The following is an 18,669-nucleotide window of genomic DNA, read 5'->3' on the forward strand; positions in this document are numbered from 1 at the left end:
GAGGTAGTAAGGCTATGAGGTTTCACTAAATAACTCTGGAACTAAAAAATTTCTTAATTAAAAATTTGGTTTGGGTACTCAAAGGGCAAAATATTTTTTGGAAGGCAATGCTGCCTTTCAGGGGCGTGGGGCTTTACACTGTAGTTGTGGGGTTTTGTTCTGAGATTTCTTACCACTAGATGTCATAGTGGGGATATCAGTCAAGTGTTTTTCCTTTAAATTATTACTATAGCAAGAATCCAACAGATCTGATTTTCTTTCTAGATTTTTCCTCCAGCTAATTTTAAAGAAAGCTTAATTTCAAGATGAAAAATGTGAAGGAAATACTCTACTGTTAGGGAAAATACTAAAATTCAGCTGCATTATTTAGAGGGTCACACTCTTTTCCGAGTTCATAAGCCCAAGGGATGTGAGATCCCTTATCCAGAGCTGGGGAAGTGCCTTCCTCAGCTCAATCTGCCTCATGAAGCTCTGCCCTGTGGAGTTTCACTCACCTTTGCAAGGCATGTCTGTGTACCTATCTTCAAAGATAACTGGGAGTGTGTTCCAGTCCCCGTCGATGTCCAGGCATTCTGCCGGCAGTGGGGGCATGCTGGTGAAATAATCCGAATTTCGAATTTCTGTAGAAATCTGTGCGTGGCTCTGGATCCTGGCAGCAAAATACAAAACAAATTGAGTGCTTCAGTATCTGTTGAGTTAATCTGTGTTGCTTCTACTGTGCTGTTTCTACTGAGCTGTTTCTCCATTAGTCCTGTGAGCCCAGATATTCAGGCTGAGGACAGAGTCAATGTGTTTAAAGAGAAGCAGTACTGCATGATAGGGGTACCCAAAACTCTTAGGTTTCCATCTCAGTTAGAAATATCTACAACTGGCTCAATCCCTTCTTGAAAAATCTCAGTGGTTTTGAAATTATTCCAGATCCCACTGTCATAGGCTCCTGCTAGCTGCCATAACCCATTGCTGTCCTCCCAAGGGTCTCAGCTGCTGGCTGGGGCTGGATCCCTCAGCTGGTTTCTGGTCAGGAAATGTGGTCTGTCACTCTGGCTGTGGTCAGGGTTTCAAAGCCCAGATGCAGGAAGCAATAATCCAAAATCTGGTTGAGCGGTACAGGGAAGAACAAAGCCAAGAAGGATGCCTGGCAAGTCCTCTGTCTCACTTCTATCAGACCTCAGAGCACTCACAGAGAGCTGTCTCACACATGCACCAATCTGGAAGAGCAAAGGCAATCACTCAGCCACTGTCTCTTGTCAGAGTCACAGAATCATAGAAGGGTTTAGGGTTGAAAAGACCTTCAAGAATATTTAGTTCTATCCCCCTTGGATGGGTAGGGGGACCTTCCACCAGACCAGTTTGCTCAACCTGGCCTTGAACAATTGCAGGGATGGGGCAGCCACAGAGTTTCTGAATAAACCATTCCAGTGCCCCACGACCTTCACAGTAAAGAATTTATACCTGATCTAAACCTACTCTCTTTCAGCTAGAAGCCAATTCCCCTTGTCCTATTGCTATGTGTCCTTGTAAAAAGTCTCTCTCTGGCTTTTTTGTAGCCTGCAATCTGTTTCCATCATTTAGGCCATTCAAAATGTTAACTGGCTCTCCTCAGTGAATGTGACACTAAACTGGCAGGTGAATATGTGTTTGACTATAAAAAAAATCAATACAATAACTTTTATTTCTGATGGGCCTTCCTACTTAAATATCTGTCTCTAAAAATGTGGAAAACATGAAATACAGAGAGTAAGGCAAAAAGATTTTTATTGATGGTCAGCTGAAAGCAAATCTGTTCTTCATCTTAAAGCCATTATCCCTTGTCTCATTATTACCTACCCCTTGGAAAAAGATGAATAATTGATATTGAAGTGAGCAAGGAGAAATGTTTTTGTCTGTAAAATCTGAGGGTTTGAGACCTCCTAGAGGCCTCCACCCTGTGCCACACTCAGCCTGCTGGGAATGGTGTGTCCTCTTCTGCCTAAGCTGTCAAATGCTGTCAGGCACAGACGTGCACAGCTTCACACAAACCTACAACAGCATGGGAGGCAAAAACCAGCTCCTGTCTGGTAAGGAGGAAAATAAAATGGGGAGAGAGAAGGTACTGCTTGAGGTGTTTGTACAGAAACTGGCACACTGAGCACTCATCTGAACTGGTGACCTTGTGAACACAACCAATAATCCCTACTACTACACCCAATATCAATAATACTCTGAGAGCCAAGAAGCTGTTTTTCCATTTACATAATCTAGCATATTCAGGAAGAAAACTTGGCTCTAAGCCTGCATAGACCAAATTTTCTGCACAGACCAAGTAATAATTGTCCTTTTTTTTTTTTTTTTTTTTTTTTTGTTACTCTTCTTGATAACCACTGAGAAAAACATGATACTTATCTGTTGGGCTACTCCTGTGACTGCCTGGAGAAATAGAAGCACTTCATGCAATTAGGCTTTCCCCAGTGCAGAATTATGTTTGTTTGAACAGGGCCATGAGTGTGTGTGTCCTCACCCCAGGATCTTGACATGGGGTTTTCCTTGTACTCAGCTCCCTAAATCCTGACATGGGAGAACCAAATGAACACAGCTGGGATGCTGCAGCTATGGTGCTGCTCTAATTTGGCAGAACAAGGCAGCCTTGTACAACCCATCCATTAATGAAGTCAGGGCCCTTTCCATCAACACTGAATCAGCCTTAATGTCCCCAATGGCAGCTCTGATAAAAGCAATTTTCCCCTCTGCACTAGGTCAGAGGCAAATGCCTCACTTAAAAATCATCATTGTGACAGGACCTGATGTCATGGCCTTTCAGCCCCTTCTAAAGGATGGGTTTCACACTGGTAATGTTGTGATCTGCCCATGGTGACAAATAGTCTGGATAACCTTCATTTCTCAGAAATTCAAATCTGAGCATCCTTCTTTGAACTCTGCCTTCAGGGGTCAGGTCCTGAGCATCATCCAAGTCCTCCACTTGGGTTCATGGGCTAAAACCAAGGGCAGGATTTGCCCTGGCATAACTTTAAGACTGGTTTTTCACTCTTAACAATTTGGTTACAAGCGGAAATTGTCCAGCAGAAAGAAATATTCACCTTGTAATGGCTTGGGGTGGTAAAAAGCAAATTTGTAAATGTTAAGATTCGTTGCTTTTCAACAGGTATTTCCCACTAGAAGGACCAGTGCTGGATCTGGTGCATTTGAATATATATATATATATATATATATATATATATATATATATATATATACACACACATACAGATATACATATACATATATATATCTATGTAGCTAGAAAATAAAATTAATTATTTTAATTATTTCTGGGGCCAGCCTGATCAGTCGCTTTTGAAACTCATTTCAATGGGTTTACAATATGGAGCTAAAACAGATCCAATGACCTCTCTCAAACCAAATTCCTTCACACTCTACAGAAAAAGATCTTGTTCTTGACTGCAAAATATTTTAAAGTAAATTTTTAATAATTCCAGAGATAGGGGAGTGTTGATGGTTTACTTACAGGCCTTCCTGGAACATGAGCACAGCAGGTTTCTGGTGCTCAGTGTAGAAGAAGGCTTCTGAGAATCTTCTCACCTGAGAGAGAGATGCACAAATTAAACCTAAGATCTGCTGAAAGGTGACAAGTGCCATCAGTCTAAGAGCACAGCACTGACTGCCAGGACCAGATTCATTAGTGCTGACATTAAAAAAGAGTTGAATTCTGCTTCATTTTCCCAGCCCAGCACAAAGCAGCTGTTATTGTAGCATATTTTGCTGCAGGGTAAGACTCCCTCGACAATAAATCAAACTTTGGTTATCAGCATCTTCTAACTAATTTCTTAAAGCTGTCAAATTTACCATTTTCACCTGTGTTGTTAAAGTTGGGAAGATTTATTCCTTTCCCACTGTGCAAAAGCAGTGGTGGAGTGATGTATTAAATTATAAAAATTCGTAATTTATCATCTCTTCTATGGGAACATCCACAGTGACTCTCAAACTACCACAACAGCAAAGGAAGTCTTACATGTCAGCCCAGAGGAGAATGAGCCCTATCACAGTAGAAACACACCTGTCTATGTCATGATGCTCACAAACTGAGAGCTCTTCTAATTCCTTCATGGGCATTAGGTATGTTCAGTGTTGGACAATCAATTACAAAAGAGCCATGGATCTGAAGTGGCAGGCAGAGCACAGAGTGTGAAATAAGCTATTAAAAATTCAGGGCTGTCATCTGCCCTGGAATAGGCTTTGAGTTTAAATGAATCAAGCATAATATGCAATCAAATGTACTGAGCTGTTAAACTGCAGCCCATACATTCCTAATAATAATTGTAAAAGTGACCTCTGTTACAGGGACAGAAAATGGCAGTGGAAAGCATATGTCAGAGCATCTCAGCATTTCCCTAAATCCCAGCTGTACTTCAGCAAATGGCCTTACTAAACAAAGGATGAGCACTCCTTCAAAAAGACTGTGTCTTAACAGTAGGACTTTCTATTTAGGGCTCTCAAACCATTCTACAGAGGTGAAAAAGTGTAATTACACACAGTTTATATGGGGAAGAACCAGAGCATACAAAGTTGTGTAATTTGACAAAGGTCAAGAACAGAGTTGGCATCAGTCAAGGCTGGAACAACCCAGGGGCTGAGATTCACCTTGCTGGAGCTGGGAACACACCAAGTTGGGTTCTTTGACTGAAAACCACCCAGGTCCCCCCCAGAGTCAAGGGAGATCTCACAGAATAACCAGAGGAGTTTCAGCACCAGGCACTCAGCCACCTCCACCTGAATTTTATGCCCCATTTTTGTGAGCTCCAGAGGAGATTGTTCTGGTCACTCTGACCTCCACTGACTGACAGGAGCAGAGCATGAGCTGAGGTGTCAATACCTTCCCTGCACACTCCTCATGCCTGCAAGGTGAATCCTGCCCTTTCCTCCACTGTCCCTGCTCTGATGATTAGATCAGACTTTGAGTTCAGCTCAGGTGATGTGCTGAGCTGGTGTCTGGTCAATAACCAAGAACGTCCTGATGGAAGACAGAACACTTGCTGAACTAATCAGATAAGCAGATCTGACAATGTTTGCTAAAATGACAAGTGGTTTTGTGCCTTCTTTATTACCAAGTACAAGAAGCAATTTCAACATCAACAATATTATTATTTTGCTGTGTGCACTTCATTGTGAGAAAGGGAAATAGCTATATATATATCAGGGAAGAAAACAAATCTATATTCCTTTTGGTAGTTTTGTGAAACCAGTTAAAATGAAATAGTATTTTTTTTGTCACTGTGATGTTTGTTTTTTTTTTAATCAAATGTTTATGATTTATGGATATAAGGACATATACCCCTTCCCACACATCTGCTGTTCTATGTCTAATCCTGGTGTTCAAAGTTACTCATTTTATGTAGGATCCTGGGTCACACAAACTCAACCATCTTCATTCCAGAAACTGAAATCTGTAATTTCAAATCCTGGGTTTCACCTCTTCTTCCCCTCCTCTTCAACATGTATTATTTACATGATATGGGGTGAGCACAACAAGAGTTGTGCTCACCCCATATCATGTAAATAATCATAGAGGCAGAATTGGATTGGAAATATACATCCAAATAAACCTCTAATGTTTAACAAGATGTGACCATTACTGGACTTGCTTTTAACTTTTTAAGATTACCCTTAGCATGTGATGTTCCTGAGTCAGATAAGCTGTGACTTCTGGATGGAGCGTGGCCACCTCTAGGAACTGGGTCCACAGGGCCAGGAGGTGAGAGCAAAGCCAGGCAAGGTCCTTGCTTATCTTCTCTGCTATGTTCTCTGGATTGCTTAGCAGCTGAAGGACAGAAAGGAAATTATGAGATCAAAGATGTTATGGAAAAGAATCAGTTAGTATATCAGATTAAGTCCCTTTCGGAACAAAAGCAACAAGAAAAATTTCTCTTGATTTAGGGATATTATTACTAAAGCTACCAATTTCAGTTATTTTACCCTAAATAAAGCTGGTGAGACATTTTCTTTTTCTCTTTAAAATCACATATTTTACTGCAAATGGTCTCAGCTATACAGTCAGAGAGCAAGAAGCGGGAATTTTTTGCAGACACTTTACTGCAGGTGTAGTAACTGGGGAAAAAAACCCTAAAATGTGTGGGTTCAAAATTATCCACCAGATGGTGCTGGATGCTCTGAAATAATAAACCATGGTCAGACTCTGTTAGCAAAGGAGCCCCGTCAGCCACGTCACATTAGAATACAGATGGGTGATTGTGGGGGAACATAACAAGAAACCTCAAACCAAAACACTGTGTCCTCAACACATAATGCAAACAGACATTTCAGAGTGTGCTGTTGCCCATGTCCCACACTAGAACATTCCGGGTCTCTGTGTGCCCTCAGCTCTGTGCTAAAGCACTGCAAGAAAGCAAAGTCTCTGCACGCCAAACTTCCTCATTTCAAAATTTCAGAGAATCATAGAAAGGTAGAATAGGTTGGGCTAAAGATCTTCTTCCAGCTCCTTGCCATGTGCAGAGACACCTTCCACCATCCCAGGCTGCTCAGAGCCCCATCCAGCCTGGCCTTTGACACTTCCAGGGATGGGGCATCCACAACCTCTCTGGGCAACCTGTGCCAGTGTCTCAGCACTCTCACAATAAAGGATTTCTTCCTTATATCTAATCTAAACCTGTCCTCTGTCAGTTTAACACCATGCCCACTTGTCCTAGCACTATATGTCCTTGTAAAACATCCCTTTCCAACTTTCCTGTAGCCTTTTTAGGTAATAGAAGGTGTTAAATTCTCTCCCTGGAGTCTTCTCCAGGCTGAACAAACCAAGCTCTCTTAACTTGTCAGATTGTTAATTTCTTTAATGAGAGACAGACATTGCATTTTACCTCCATGTTATTCACTGGGGTTTTGGTTGTGGTTTTTTTGTTTGTTTGTTTTTTGGGTTTTTTTTGTTTTGTTTTGTTTTGGGGGGGTTTGTTTGTATTTTTGTTGTTGTTATTGTTGGTTTTGTTTTTGGTGTGTTTTTGTTTTTGTTTTTGGTTTTTTTTTTTGTGGTTAGGACTGCACTCTAGCTGAAAGCTTGCTTATTTTTCACATTTTATTATGCAGGTAGTTTCCAGGTTGGTGACACTGCAAACTAAACCATGATTAAAAACAAATTGTCTGTGTGCGAGAGCAGCTGAGAAAAACTGTGTGTGCATAGAACAGATATTGTCACTGTGTTTACATTGTTTGCATGCTTCCCTATTTTAATGACTTGTCCAAAATGGCAAAAGCTCCAGGACCCATTCTGGTATGGGAAAAGTCAGGGGGATACTGGGAAACAAAAGATCCTACTCAAAAAATTTCCCTTTGCAGAGTCAGGGTACTACTTTATTTATGGCATCCAATTTTACGGGCTGTATGTCAATGTTAATTTTTTATTTGTTAAGTCAGTAAGGTGTTTCTTACATCATAAACTGAAAGCTCAGTCTTCAAGCAAAATGTATTATTAATGTAAGTCTTCTTAGGAATAGGTGTGCGATTGTGATTTGTCCAGTTTACTGATATCAAATGTTTGAGTTTGTCAGGAAGGAAGTGGCGGAAGGAAGGAAGTGGCGGAAGGAAGTGGCGGAAGTGGCGGAAGTGGCGGAAGTGGCGGAAGTGGCGGAAGTGGCGGAAGGAAGGAAGGAAGTGGCGGAAGGAAGGAAGGAAGTGGCGGAAGGAAGGAAGGAAGGAAGGAAGGAAGGAAGGAAGGAAGGAAGGAAGGAAGGAAGGAAGGAAGGAAGGAAGGAAGGAAGGAAGGAAGGAAGGAAGGAAGGAAGGAAGGAAGGAAGGAATCACTAACCCTGGAATTGTTCAAAAAATGAGCAGGTGGCACATTATTTATATGGTTTACTGGGCATGGTGATATTGGGTCAAAGGATGGACTTGATGATCTTGGATCTTTTCCAAACCTAATGATTCTATGATCCTATGATAAATAAAATATATGAAATCTCTGATTTTTCCAGTGATCAGATGGCACTTGCATTTCTTTCTGGCACTATTGATGACTTGTCTTTGTCTCACTTGAAATAAACTTGGCAGGAGCAAGTTCAAGAGTGTAGTTCAGTCACTTCTGTGCCAAAATCAGTTTTTTCCTCCCATGATCCTCCAAATACATTTAGGTATTTGTATTTGAAAATATATGGTTGAGCAACTTGCCAAAGTACTTTTTCTCCTGTCAGCAGAAAACCTATAATTGCAACCTATCCCAAATATCTTTTTGTCATACTGATACTCAGGGTAGGCTCACTGAAGCATGCTAGAATAATCCAGCTAGTGTCTTGTTAACAGTGACAGGAACACCTTATAAGCAACTAATCAAAGTTATGCAAAGTAGTTGGTGGAAGAGAAACAGTAAACAAACTTTCTGATGGCACCAAATTCCCTTTTTTCCTGCTCTGATATATTTCTGGGCTGTCTCAGTGCACTTGAAAAATGGTCTTGAAAAACCTATGGGCAGGTTCTGATGAAGGAAATACCTGCAGCTCCACACAAAGCTGGGATACTGTCTCTTCCACAGATAGCTCCTCTGGGGAGAAAACACAAAGAAAGACATCAGGTTTGAGAACAGTGGATGTGAAATATTAATCCTCTGCTGTTTATTCATGAGAGAAGTCAGCCATTTGGTATTCTTCCTGATAGACAAGTTTCTGTTTGGGTGTGGGCACTCCACAACCCACTTTGTACTCCTGCAGGTGCAACTTCTGCTTGTGCAATCTGGACCACTAAACCAGCAGAAAATGTTAGGGTTCTGGTGACAAAGACAGCAGAATTTGACTCTTTGTTGACTCTCTTGTACTAGAAGTTTGATTTTTAGCCTTTTATTTATGGCCAACTGTAGAACTGAATAGAGAGTCTGAAGAAATGATGAGCAAGGAATGGTTGTCCCTGGTGTGCTACAGAGGGCTGTGTATCAACATCAAATTCCTGACCAGTAAAATATTGGGCATCTCTGTACTGCCTTGTGAAGCTGGAATTACCTCACCACTGCAAGCAGCAGTGTTTTGATTTAGTCCTGAGAGAATCCAGCACAGGGACACTCTGCTTTAAATGCACCACAATCTATCAGGAAAAGGAGGACATCAATCAATTCTCCAGCTTCAGCAGCCTCATTTTGCAATGCAGAACTTTCCAATGGTGTCCATAAAGAAACAAAGCAGGAACAAAGCAAAACAACTCACAGACCAATGCCCTCCTCAATTCCCAAATGTCTCTTCTCAGATAGCACTGACAAATGGGAAAGGACAGACCACGATGAGTTGTGCCTTGAAAAGACTCAATCTGAGCTGGTAAAATTTGGAAAATAGCCATTCCCACTTTTAATGTCTAAGGTAAGCTACTTTCTTTTTACATGTACTACTTAGGAAGCTAGGGAAAAATAATTAAGAAAACTTGCAGAGATTTATATTCTTGGATTTATCTTAATCTTTTGTAAAAACCTATGAGATTAATATGACCAACATAGATGTTACAACTGGATGAGCCATTTACATTCTTCCCCTGCTCAGTGGAGAAATACAGCAAATACAAGGTACGGTTTATGCCATCCCAAATTGAAAGCACTACCTGTGTCAGATGACATATTTTTAATTGGATGTGTTTCACCCCAATGAATGTAAGGAGACAGATATACAAGAATTTATTTCTATTCATCTTACTGCATGAATCTTACACACCATAATTTCACTGACTTGTGCAGCAGGTGTCAGAAGATCAGCCTTAAAACCAAGTCTTCAGTAGATTTTCAGACTGTGAATAAAATGATGCAAATAACACTCTGCTCAAGAGGTTAAAAAGGGTATTTGCATTTTGCAAATTTTCATGCATTTAAGAAGTACGTTTGCAAATGAAGTGCCTGCTTCAGTACCAGAATTCATTTCAAAACCAGGAAAATGGTGTTTAGAACATAAGCTCTGGGGAGATCATGGAGTTGTGGTCACTCATCCATGCAGAGCTCTGCCATCTCACAACCTATAACTCTGTCTAGGTGAACCACAAATCCTCTGTTATCTATACCTACAACCAAGATCCAGTTTTGTTTTGTTTTGAAGCAGTTTTGTTGCTTGCATTCTGTCTGAGAGATCAGAAGCTGCAAATTAAAATGGTGTTTTGTTTTGATTATTTTTTTTCTCTCTCTTGTAGTTGGATTGAATAACACACTATGTTACCTACCTATGACTTTTAGACTGTCTTGAAGGGAAATATATGTTGAGGGACAAGAGATGAAGTGGAAAATAGGATCTATCAAGTCCACACGTGTGTGAAGCATAATGCATTGTGTTTGATAGTTCTTATATACAAGGATTATACTGGAAAATTTTACTCCCTTTTAAAACCTGCTGGCCAATGCAATCAACCCTCCTAATGTAATTATCTCTGCAATGTAACAAAGCTCTTAACTTCAAAACCTGCACAGCACAGAAATACAAAAACACAGATATGAAATTATGAGGCACATTCCTTGAATTCAAATAAACAGGTGAGACAGCAGGATTTGAGTGAGATGGCTGAGCCCCATTTTCATAGGACCTCATGCTGTCATTACAAAGATGACTAAACACAAATTCCAGAACTCCATCCTGTAAATCCAGCCAGCCAGCACATGCACATTAGACCTAACAGGCCTGACTAGTCAAAAAAACCTTCTGCCAAAAAAACAGAAAATCTATTAAACATTCGAATTAAGAAGAAAATCACAGTCATTTTGAAGAGCAAGTGGTAATTGACAGTGGAGGAATATATTGAGAGTTACAAAGAAGGGAATGTAACTTAAATCCACTTGAATAACCTTTCAGGTTTTTCTTTTCAATTATTAAAAAAAGTTTTCTGAAGGGAAAAGATATGTTAAGAGTCTTCCCAAGATTTCATGGCCATACAGAACTAGAAGTTACACTTTTAAAAATGCAGTTGAGGCCAAAAATCACCAAAAGGCAAATATTCTGAACTGTATCAAAATATTCTATTCATCTATACATCAGGCCACATCATATGAAAGGATATACATAATTTGAGGAGTCAGTCATCTTTAACAGCAAAAATAAACACTAATCAGAAAACAGAGATGAAAATCCCTTAAAGTCTCTGAACAGACCAAGAATTTTGGTACTAAAATATGTGTGTTTAAAATTGCAGCACTGTAAAATATTCAGTGATTTTAAACAATTTTTCACTTACCCAACTTCAGCTGTGGTAAATCAGGAATCTCATTCATTATGAGGGTGTAGTATGAGTGAAGACCCCTTTGAGCATTCAGAAGCAGAAGACAGAGATCCTTATGCCACTTGTATGCATGCTGCATACAATTTTCAGATGGGACATAAAAGCTGCCCTGTATAGCAAAAGTATCAAGAAAATAAAGTAGACAAATTAAAATTCATGGTCTCAATTTCTGTGACAAGTTTCCACAAAAATCCAGTTGGGGAGAGTCATTCATCTCTTTTTACAAAAGTATATAGAGATAGGACAAGGGGTAATGGCTTTAAACTAAAATAGTGTAGGTTTAGACAGAAGATTAGGAACAAAATTCTTTACTGTGAGGGTGGTGAGGCCCTGGCACAGGTTTTCCAGAGAAGCTGTGGCTGCCCCATCCCTGGATCTGTTCAGTGCCAGGCTGGATGGGATTTGGAGTAACCTGGTCTAGTGGAAGGTGCCTCTGCCCATGGCAGGGGATTTGAACTAGATGGTGTTTTGGGTCCCTTCCAACCCAAGCCATTCCATGATTCTTCAATTCTAATCAAGCAGATGGCACCAAAGAGAGATTTTAACCATCCCAACCTCCCAGCCAGCCAGCTAGCAAGATGTGTAATCCAAGAGTGTCTCATTCTACATCTTCATTTTACCCAAACCATAACAAAACTATCAGGTCTTAGCAAGGCTGTCACATGAGAAGACCCTCAGACCAAACAATCCAACAGAGAAATCCTCCCACGTGTCCCACTCTGGAGCCAATGTCTTTCCCCCAAAAACAGAGAGTCCTGTGTGAAAAACACCCTCTCTGCTGCAGGAGGAGGGGTGGAAAGAGCTATAAAGATGTGAGGAGGGGTGGAAAGAACTATAAAGATGTCTACATTCGCTTTCCTTTTCCCTCCTTATTGCCTCCTACAAAGGTTACAGCTTGATAGTAGCATGGTGTGCCTTGTAATCTGTATTAGTGAACAAATGCAGCTTGCATTGCTACCCCATCAACAAATATGAGCCACTCTGTGCTCCAGGATCAACGTCTGTGTTAGTGTAGCCCTTGTGGGAGAATGGAACAGGACAGATCACAGCATGTTCACCACAAATATTTCCCAAACAACACTTTTAGGCTTAGAACATTAGCTGAGTTTTCATTAGGGCAACATAAATCAGAAGTTTTCACTTCTGTCAAAAGATGTGTTTATAAATTACTGATATTTGAAATTTGAACTGCTTAGACTGAAAGCAAAATTATTTATTAATTCCTGAGTTTGGGAAACATGGACAATTTGCAACTTAGTCCACTGCTTATCACTGCTAGGATAAGAATACAATTCCTACAGGCCAGCCAGGTGCTGACTGCCATTGGACAGTCCCAAAATCTGCACATCTCCAGGAGCAACAGAGAAGAACCACGTGCCAGCACATGTCCTGTGTTTTTCTCCCTTTGACTTCCCTAAAACCTGTATTTCACAAATCTTGGCCTGAGCCAGGATGCTTCCTGCAGTTTCTTATGCCAATCTTCAAGGAGTTAACTACAATTCTGTGGTAGGCACAAAGAGAACTGCTCTCTAGACCTGCAGAGAAACAGTTGATTATAATTGACAGAGTTGGCAGTTCTTCAAAGGTTTCATAATCTCCAGCCTCAGCACGGCTATTTTTTACTCGCACCATGTCCAAAACAAAAAAAGGAGCAGAAAGAAATGCTGGTCAAAACAATAGAAAATTGGAAGTGGATTGGTGTACAATGGCACAATGTCGTGAAAATATGCTCTCCTTTATTATCCACTGCTGATTTTTTTTAGGCAAAAATTACCCTGGCATTTAAATGCTACACTGCTGAGAAGAAGGAAGAAAGTGAGTTAATTTCATAGTTTATGTGAATGCTGTGACGTAGTGTTGTGCATGACTACACTTTAATAGGTCTATTTTCAGCCATTCCTTGGCATAGATTATAGTCTAAATATAAAAAGTAATAGAAAAATGCACCTGCAGGTGGGCTTAAAACGTGCATGAATTAATGTTTAAAATATTACTCAATTAGTCCAGTTTTGAATTCTTTAGCATTTGTCTTCCTATCTCATGGTGCTTTTTCAAATTTGTCCTCAGCTGATTTACACTGGACAATTGACCACAGGTTCTAAAAGGCAGACAAAGAATTAGGAGCACTGAGTACAACCAAAACAGGCAAGTAAAATTTTCTCCAGCATTTCTCTCCATTGCAATGCAAACTTTCTTCAAATTACTGAAAGATGTGGATGGTACACCTGTGTGAATAGAGAGCTGCAAAGATTGTTCCAAGCTCTCTTTTCTCTTCCTGTCCCATCTGGGAAGGGTGTCTGTGCCAAACAAAGGTGCAGTGCTTTGAGAATGCCATTGCACGAGAGGAACTGCTCTGCACAGGCCCGGCTGGGCTGTGCATGAGTAAGAGGACATATCATTAGGCATTTTGATCAAATTCTATTAAATGGCAACTGCCTTTGAAACCCTGTTGTCTAATGGGAACATCCATCCTAATTTGAAAAATGTTTTTGTCGAGGTGGAAAGTGAGCATGACAGAAAAAAAGGTGACAAGCTCCAAATTTCTGGTTCTTCAGTGACTTGAAGATATTACTGCTCTCACAGGATTGCTTCTGCTTCTTCTCAGAGTTGTCACACATGTACAGGATACAGAGCAGGACATTACAGAGATTATTAAACCCACCTCAGGGACAGTTTAAACTAATGTGAACTAAGGTCTGTGCATCTTCATCTGCAGGGACCCCAGAGGGCAGGCATCCATCAGATGATGCCATTATAAACTGCTGCAGCTAAATCAGCTTATCCATCACTGTTCAGTAAGCTGAGAAATGTCAAGAAATGCCTTCTTTGGGGATGGTCTAAAGATTGCAGACCTTTCACATTTGCTATTTTAATTGCCTCTTCTGTGCATTTATTCAGGTGATTCCCTATTTCCTTGCCAATAGCTTGAAATATGGATTCAAACTACAACAGTAACAAATTGAGTTTGGTAACAAATGTGTTATGTGCTGTTCTAAGGGAAAAATAAAAAAACAGCTCTCAGGAAAAACAGCAGCTATGACCCATTAAACAGCTACTAAGTGCTCAGCTTTCCAGCTTTCTTGACTCAGGATGACAAATATTGGTTTGCTTCTAGTTAAGGCAAACTTCTCATTAAACCAAAAAATCATACTGAAGCTGAAAATGCCACCTTGCACAAAGCCTGATGGCTGCTCTGGGCTTGTAATATCCATTGTAAAAGTACATGTTGGTTTCCTTTGTAGAGATTCTCATGGCCTTTTGAATGAATTCCTTTGGCCTACTGTTATTTTAATCTCATTATTTTGTAGGTAGACAGATTCTTCTATGCTGATTGTAAAATGCATCTGCACTGATTTCCTTTTCTAAGGCCCTCTCTGTCTGTAGTGATAGATTGCATCTCTGGCTTTCGCCCTTTTCCATTTCTGAAAATTTTGGGAGCACATGAATTCCTGACAAATTTCACTTCAAGACTTAAGACCTAAAGCTACTCTGATAGCAAAGATGGATGACAACACAGAAGCCACTAATACTGACACAAAATTATTTTTTCCATTGTGTTAACATCATTAGGGCAAAATAGATCAAAAATTATTTTTAGTCATCCTTTTGTTCTGAATGTATTTATTTTGTATTTTTTAGGCTGTAGCCAAATTAAGTTCTCCTTGAGTTTTGGCTATTCTAATTTTCTCCCTGCATAACCTTACAACACCCTTGTAGTCCTCCTGAGTTTCCTGCAACTTCTTCCAAAGGTCATAAACTCTCTCCAGCTAAAGAGCTCTGAAAATCTTTTCTCATGAAGAGTCCTCAGCATATATGTCTAATTTCTCCATTTCCCTTTTTACTGTGATCATCATTAATCATAGAGTCATAGAATGGTTTGGATTGGTAGGGACCTTAATGATCATTTAGATCCAAAGCCCCAGCCAAGGGTAGGGAGATCTCACACTAGATGACTTTATAAAGAAAAACCTAGAAAAAGTGAGATAAAAACTACTGCCTAGTGTTTTGGACATGTAAAGGCTTCAGTTCACTTTGATCATGGTGTGCAAAGCTGGACCCCAACACTGGACCATCACTGACCCTTACCCATCTATCCTCTAAGCTGGTCTTCTGCTGGATTTACCCAGCCAAGTAAAATAGCCTTCAATACCAACAAGCCCAAACAAACTAAGCATTTTTTGCAATATCCCTGTTGAAAACATTTAAGTAAACAAGCCTTTTAAATGAATAGGTTCCCTGTGCAATGCTCTTATCACTCAACAGATTCCTCCCATAATTAGACTGTATTGCTTTATAAATGTGCTTTTCCTTTATAATAAAAGAAAGGAAAATTACTTGCAAAAAGCAAACACCTTCATCAAATAAGGTTCATATCAATTCATTATTCAAATGCAGAGCACAATTTGCAGGTATTCACTACCTGTGCACTATGCCTATCTAATATCAAAAGGCACCAACTGAATTTTATGCTTTGTAATGTACATTAAGTAGCTTGTATTTGTTTTGTATTAAAGCAATTCCATGAGCTATGTTAACTATGTGCAACGTTCAACAATAGCACTAACAGTTGGTAAATGAGACCCTTTATGTTTAATCTAACTCAACACATTTCACAATTCACATTCAAATTGCTCGGCAAGAATTTTAATGTACTAAAAAGCCATTCCAGACTAAATAGATGACTTTTGCAGTCTCCAACCATTTTCCAGTAGCAGAGAAAGCTACCCTACCTTTTCTGCTTCTGGGAAAGATTTACAGAACTGCTTGAAACTGAGGGACAAATCTCAGCACTACAAGATAAATGTAGTTTCTGCATCTGGCCATTTGTCTGCAAGCCCATTTTTATTATCTAATATGAAATTTTCTTCTGGTTTCAAACTCAAGGACCAAGGCTTTACTCTCTACTTCAGATGCTGTTTTCCAAGATCTGAGATTTCCGGTTATTTGGTCTTTGGAAATTAAATTATAGTTATGACTTGAGCTAAAACTTTAATGCTTCCACTTCATTTGTGAAAGTGCTTGAGCAGTGGTGGAAGAAGAACAAGTTTTTTATTCCATTTTCTGAAACTGGTTGCATATCAGAAACTACTTTTGTCCTAAAGAGGTTATAATGAAAAATACATTAAAATGAATGCTCAGAGAATTCATGGAAGAGGCAAAGAATGTCTTTTGAGCCATTGTTATGACAGAAATTACGTGCAATTTAAAGAGAAAAAAAGAATCTAGATGATTGAAAATAAAAAACTTTTGATTATGATATTTCATAAGGAAAACAACAACTATCACCACCACCACCAACAACAACAACAAAAAGGAAAAATTCTGCATTTGGATTGACTAAGAATATTTTTATAAATATTAATGGTATATATAGAAAAAACCCATATGTATACACATAAAGATATTGTAGAGGTTTAGGATGAATATTTAAAAAGATTTCTTTACTAAAAGGGTTTTCAGGCATAGTGACATGTTCCCCAGGAAAGTGGTGGAATCATTATCCCTGGAAGCGTTCAAAAATGCCTTGAATGTGGCATTTGAGGACGTGGTTTAATGGTATAAATGATGGTGGTGCTGAGTTGACATCTGATAATCTTAAAGGTCTTTTCCACCCCTAAGGATTCTGCATGTGTGTATATGTATATTTACACCTCCATTCAGCTATGGAAAAGTGCCAAACACAAACAACTCCCCCTCATTAATTCATCCATCAATACAAACATCTTTTACATCCCTGTGCCAGGCAGTGAAAAATTATTGGCAAATCTAAAAAAACCCCGTAGTTTAAAGATATGGAAGGCCACAGAGGCCAGATTGTGGATGCTATTCTGTGGTGACACTGTTTCTTCTCAGCCTGGTTTTGGAATTTCAAATGTTTTTATTGAACAGAGCAACCAGAGACTACATATAACAGGCATGGGACACAAATCTTGGTCCTATTTGTCAGAAAAATAATGCATTTCTGGTTTTTGTCTGACAGCAGCAGATACGTGAACACAGAACATTCTTGAGGGTCGGATGACACCCACATAAGCCAGCTCCTGTAAATCTCTTTCCTCTTATACCCACTGACAGGTAGACACCATGCTTATAGGAGGAACAGCTATGGAAAACTGAGAAAATTAACATTTTCCATTAAAAAAGTAAAACTGAGGACCAAACATTTAAGATAAATAGAAATATGGGACTAGGACGTGCATATTCTATCAACTTAATAAAACTACTTTTTTTGTATTGATTTATTAGTCTGTATTTGATATGCTGGTTCATTATCCAAAGCTCTAAAATAAAAGTAAAATCATTATGTTATATTTAAATTCTATTTCAGTTACACTAATAACATTAATCCAAAGCTTCAATAACAGGCAATAATTAGAAAGGCAGTGACAATATATGGAACTATTTATGTTATGCCTCTCACTAAATCTGTTATGTAAGAAAAAGTAGGCTGGTATTTCATAAATACAATTTGACATTTATATTACCTCTAAAAATTAGAGCCGCTTTGTTAAAACCCCTGGGATAATAACGCAGTAGAAAAAGTATTTGACATTCCAGTCACATTTAGTGACAGGTTCAGTGATAATTTACATTTTGTACAAAATTAGCAGTTGGAAAGTATTTGACTTGAGACCCTTAAAAATGAGGAGTCTTTAAGCCTGAAAAAGAGCATTCTCTGAATAGACAGAGAATTCTCCTGGTCAGCTGTAATTTGTCTTATTTGTGTCAGTGACTCTAAGTCACTGTTCTAAATGGAGGCTGTAGTTTATCACTTGCAATTGGCCAAGGAAGAAGGAGTGGCCAGGAAAGTATTTTTAGGAAAATTACCATCTAAAAATATCATTCTAGTAAAGCAAAAGTGTTTCACAGATTGCACTGATTTCCCTTTAAGTTCTTCTACAAGAAAAAACACTGACAATGTTCCAAATGTCTCATATTGACCCACTTTGAAAGAAAAAAAAAAAAAACTTCTCATATTTCTCATCTAAAATACAATTTCTGGCTTTTATTCATTTTATTTTTCATCAAGAAAAACTTCATACTGCAATATATTTTAGAATTTAAAGATCAAAAAAACCTCCCAAAAGACTTCAGCTCATGCACAAATGTTTTGGTTTCTTGTGGGTGATTCCCCAGATTTTTCTTTTAGGGGGAGTTTCACAATTTTTTTAATTTCTATGCAATTATTTGAAGTCTGTTTCCCACTCACTTTAAAAGCTGAACTTAGTGACAGGAGGCTGCTACATCCTATATATCATCAGAAGTGTCTGCAGTCACAATGGCTCTTCATGTAAAAGCACATATAGGGTATTCTATAGAAGTTCTTGAACAATTCTGATTATGATAAATAAGAAGGGGAAAATTCTTTTCCTCCACCTGATGTCTAGGGTTATACATCACCACAGAGAAAATTAAAGCTGCAAAAACATTGCTTTAGCAGTA

General features: G+C 39.1%; 1 protein-coding gene across 3 annotated transcripts in view; it reads right to left on the bottom strand.

Annotated features, from left to right (window-relative positions):
• FAM135B (family with sequence similarity 135 member B) overlaps positions 1-18,669 on the bottom strand; it is a 205,910-nt gene that overhangs the window by 25,325 nt on the left and 161,916 nt on the right. For all 3 annotated transcript variants that reach the window (XM_058037054.1, XM_058036972.1, XM_058036880.1), the window contains exons 8-12: positions 11,182-11,335; positions 8,487-8,536; positions 5,657-5,812; positions 3,503-3,576; positions 495-649 (exon numbers count right to left, since the gene is read on the bottom strand). In XM_058037054.1, the coding sequence (XP_057893037.1) occupies positions 495-649; positions 3,503-3,576; positions 5,657-5,812; positions 8,487-8,536; positions 11,182-11,335 (589 nt within the window). The remainder of the gene's footprint in view (positions 1-494; positions 650-3,502; positions 3,577-5,656; positions 5,813-8,486; positions 8,537-11,181; positions 11,336-18,669) is intronic.

This window comes from Melospiza georgiana, chromosome 1 (genome assembly GCF_028018845.1).
Source record: "Melospiza georgiana isolate bMelGeo1 chromosome 1, bMelGeo1.pri, whole genome shotgun sequence".
Lineage (NCBI taxonomy): Eukaryota > Metazoa > Chordata > Aves > Passeriformes > Passerellidae > Melospiza > Melospiza georgiana.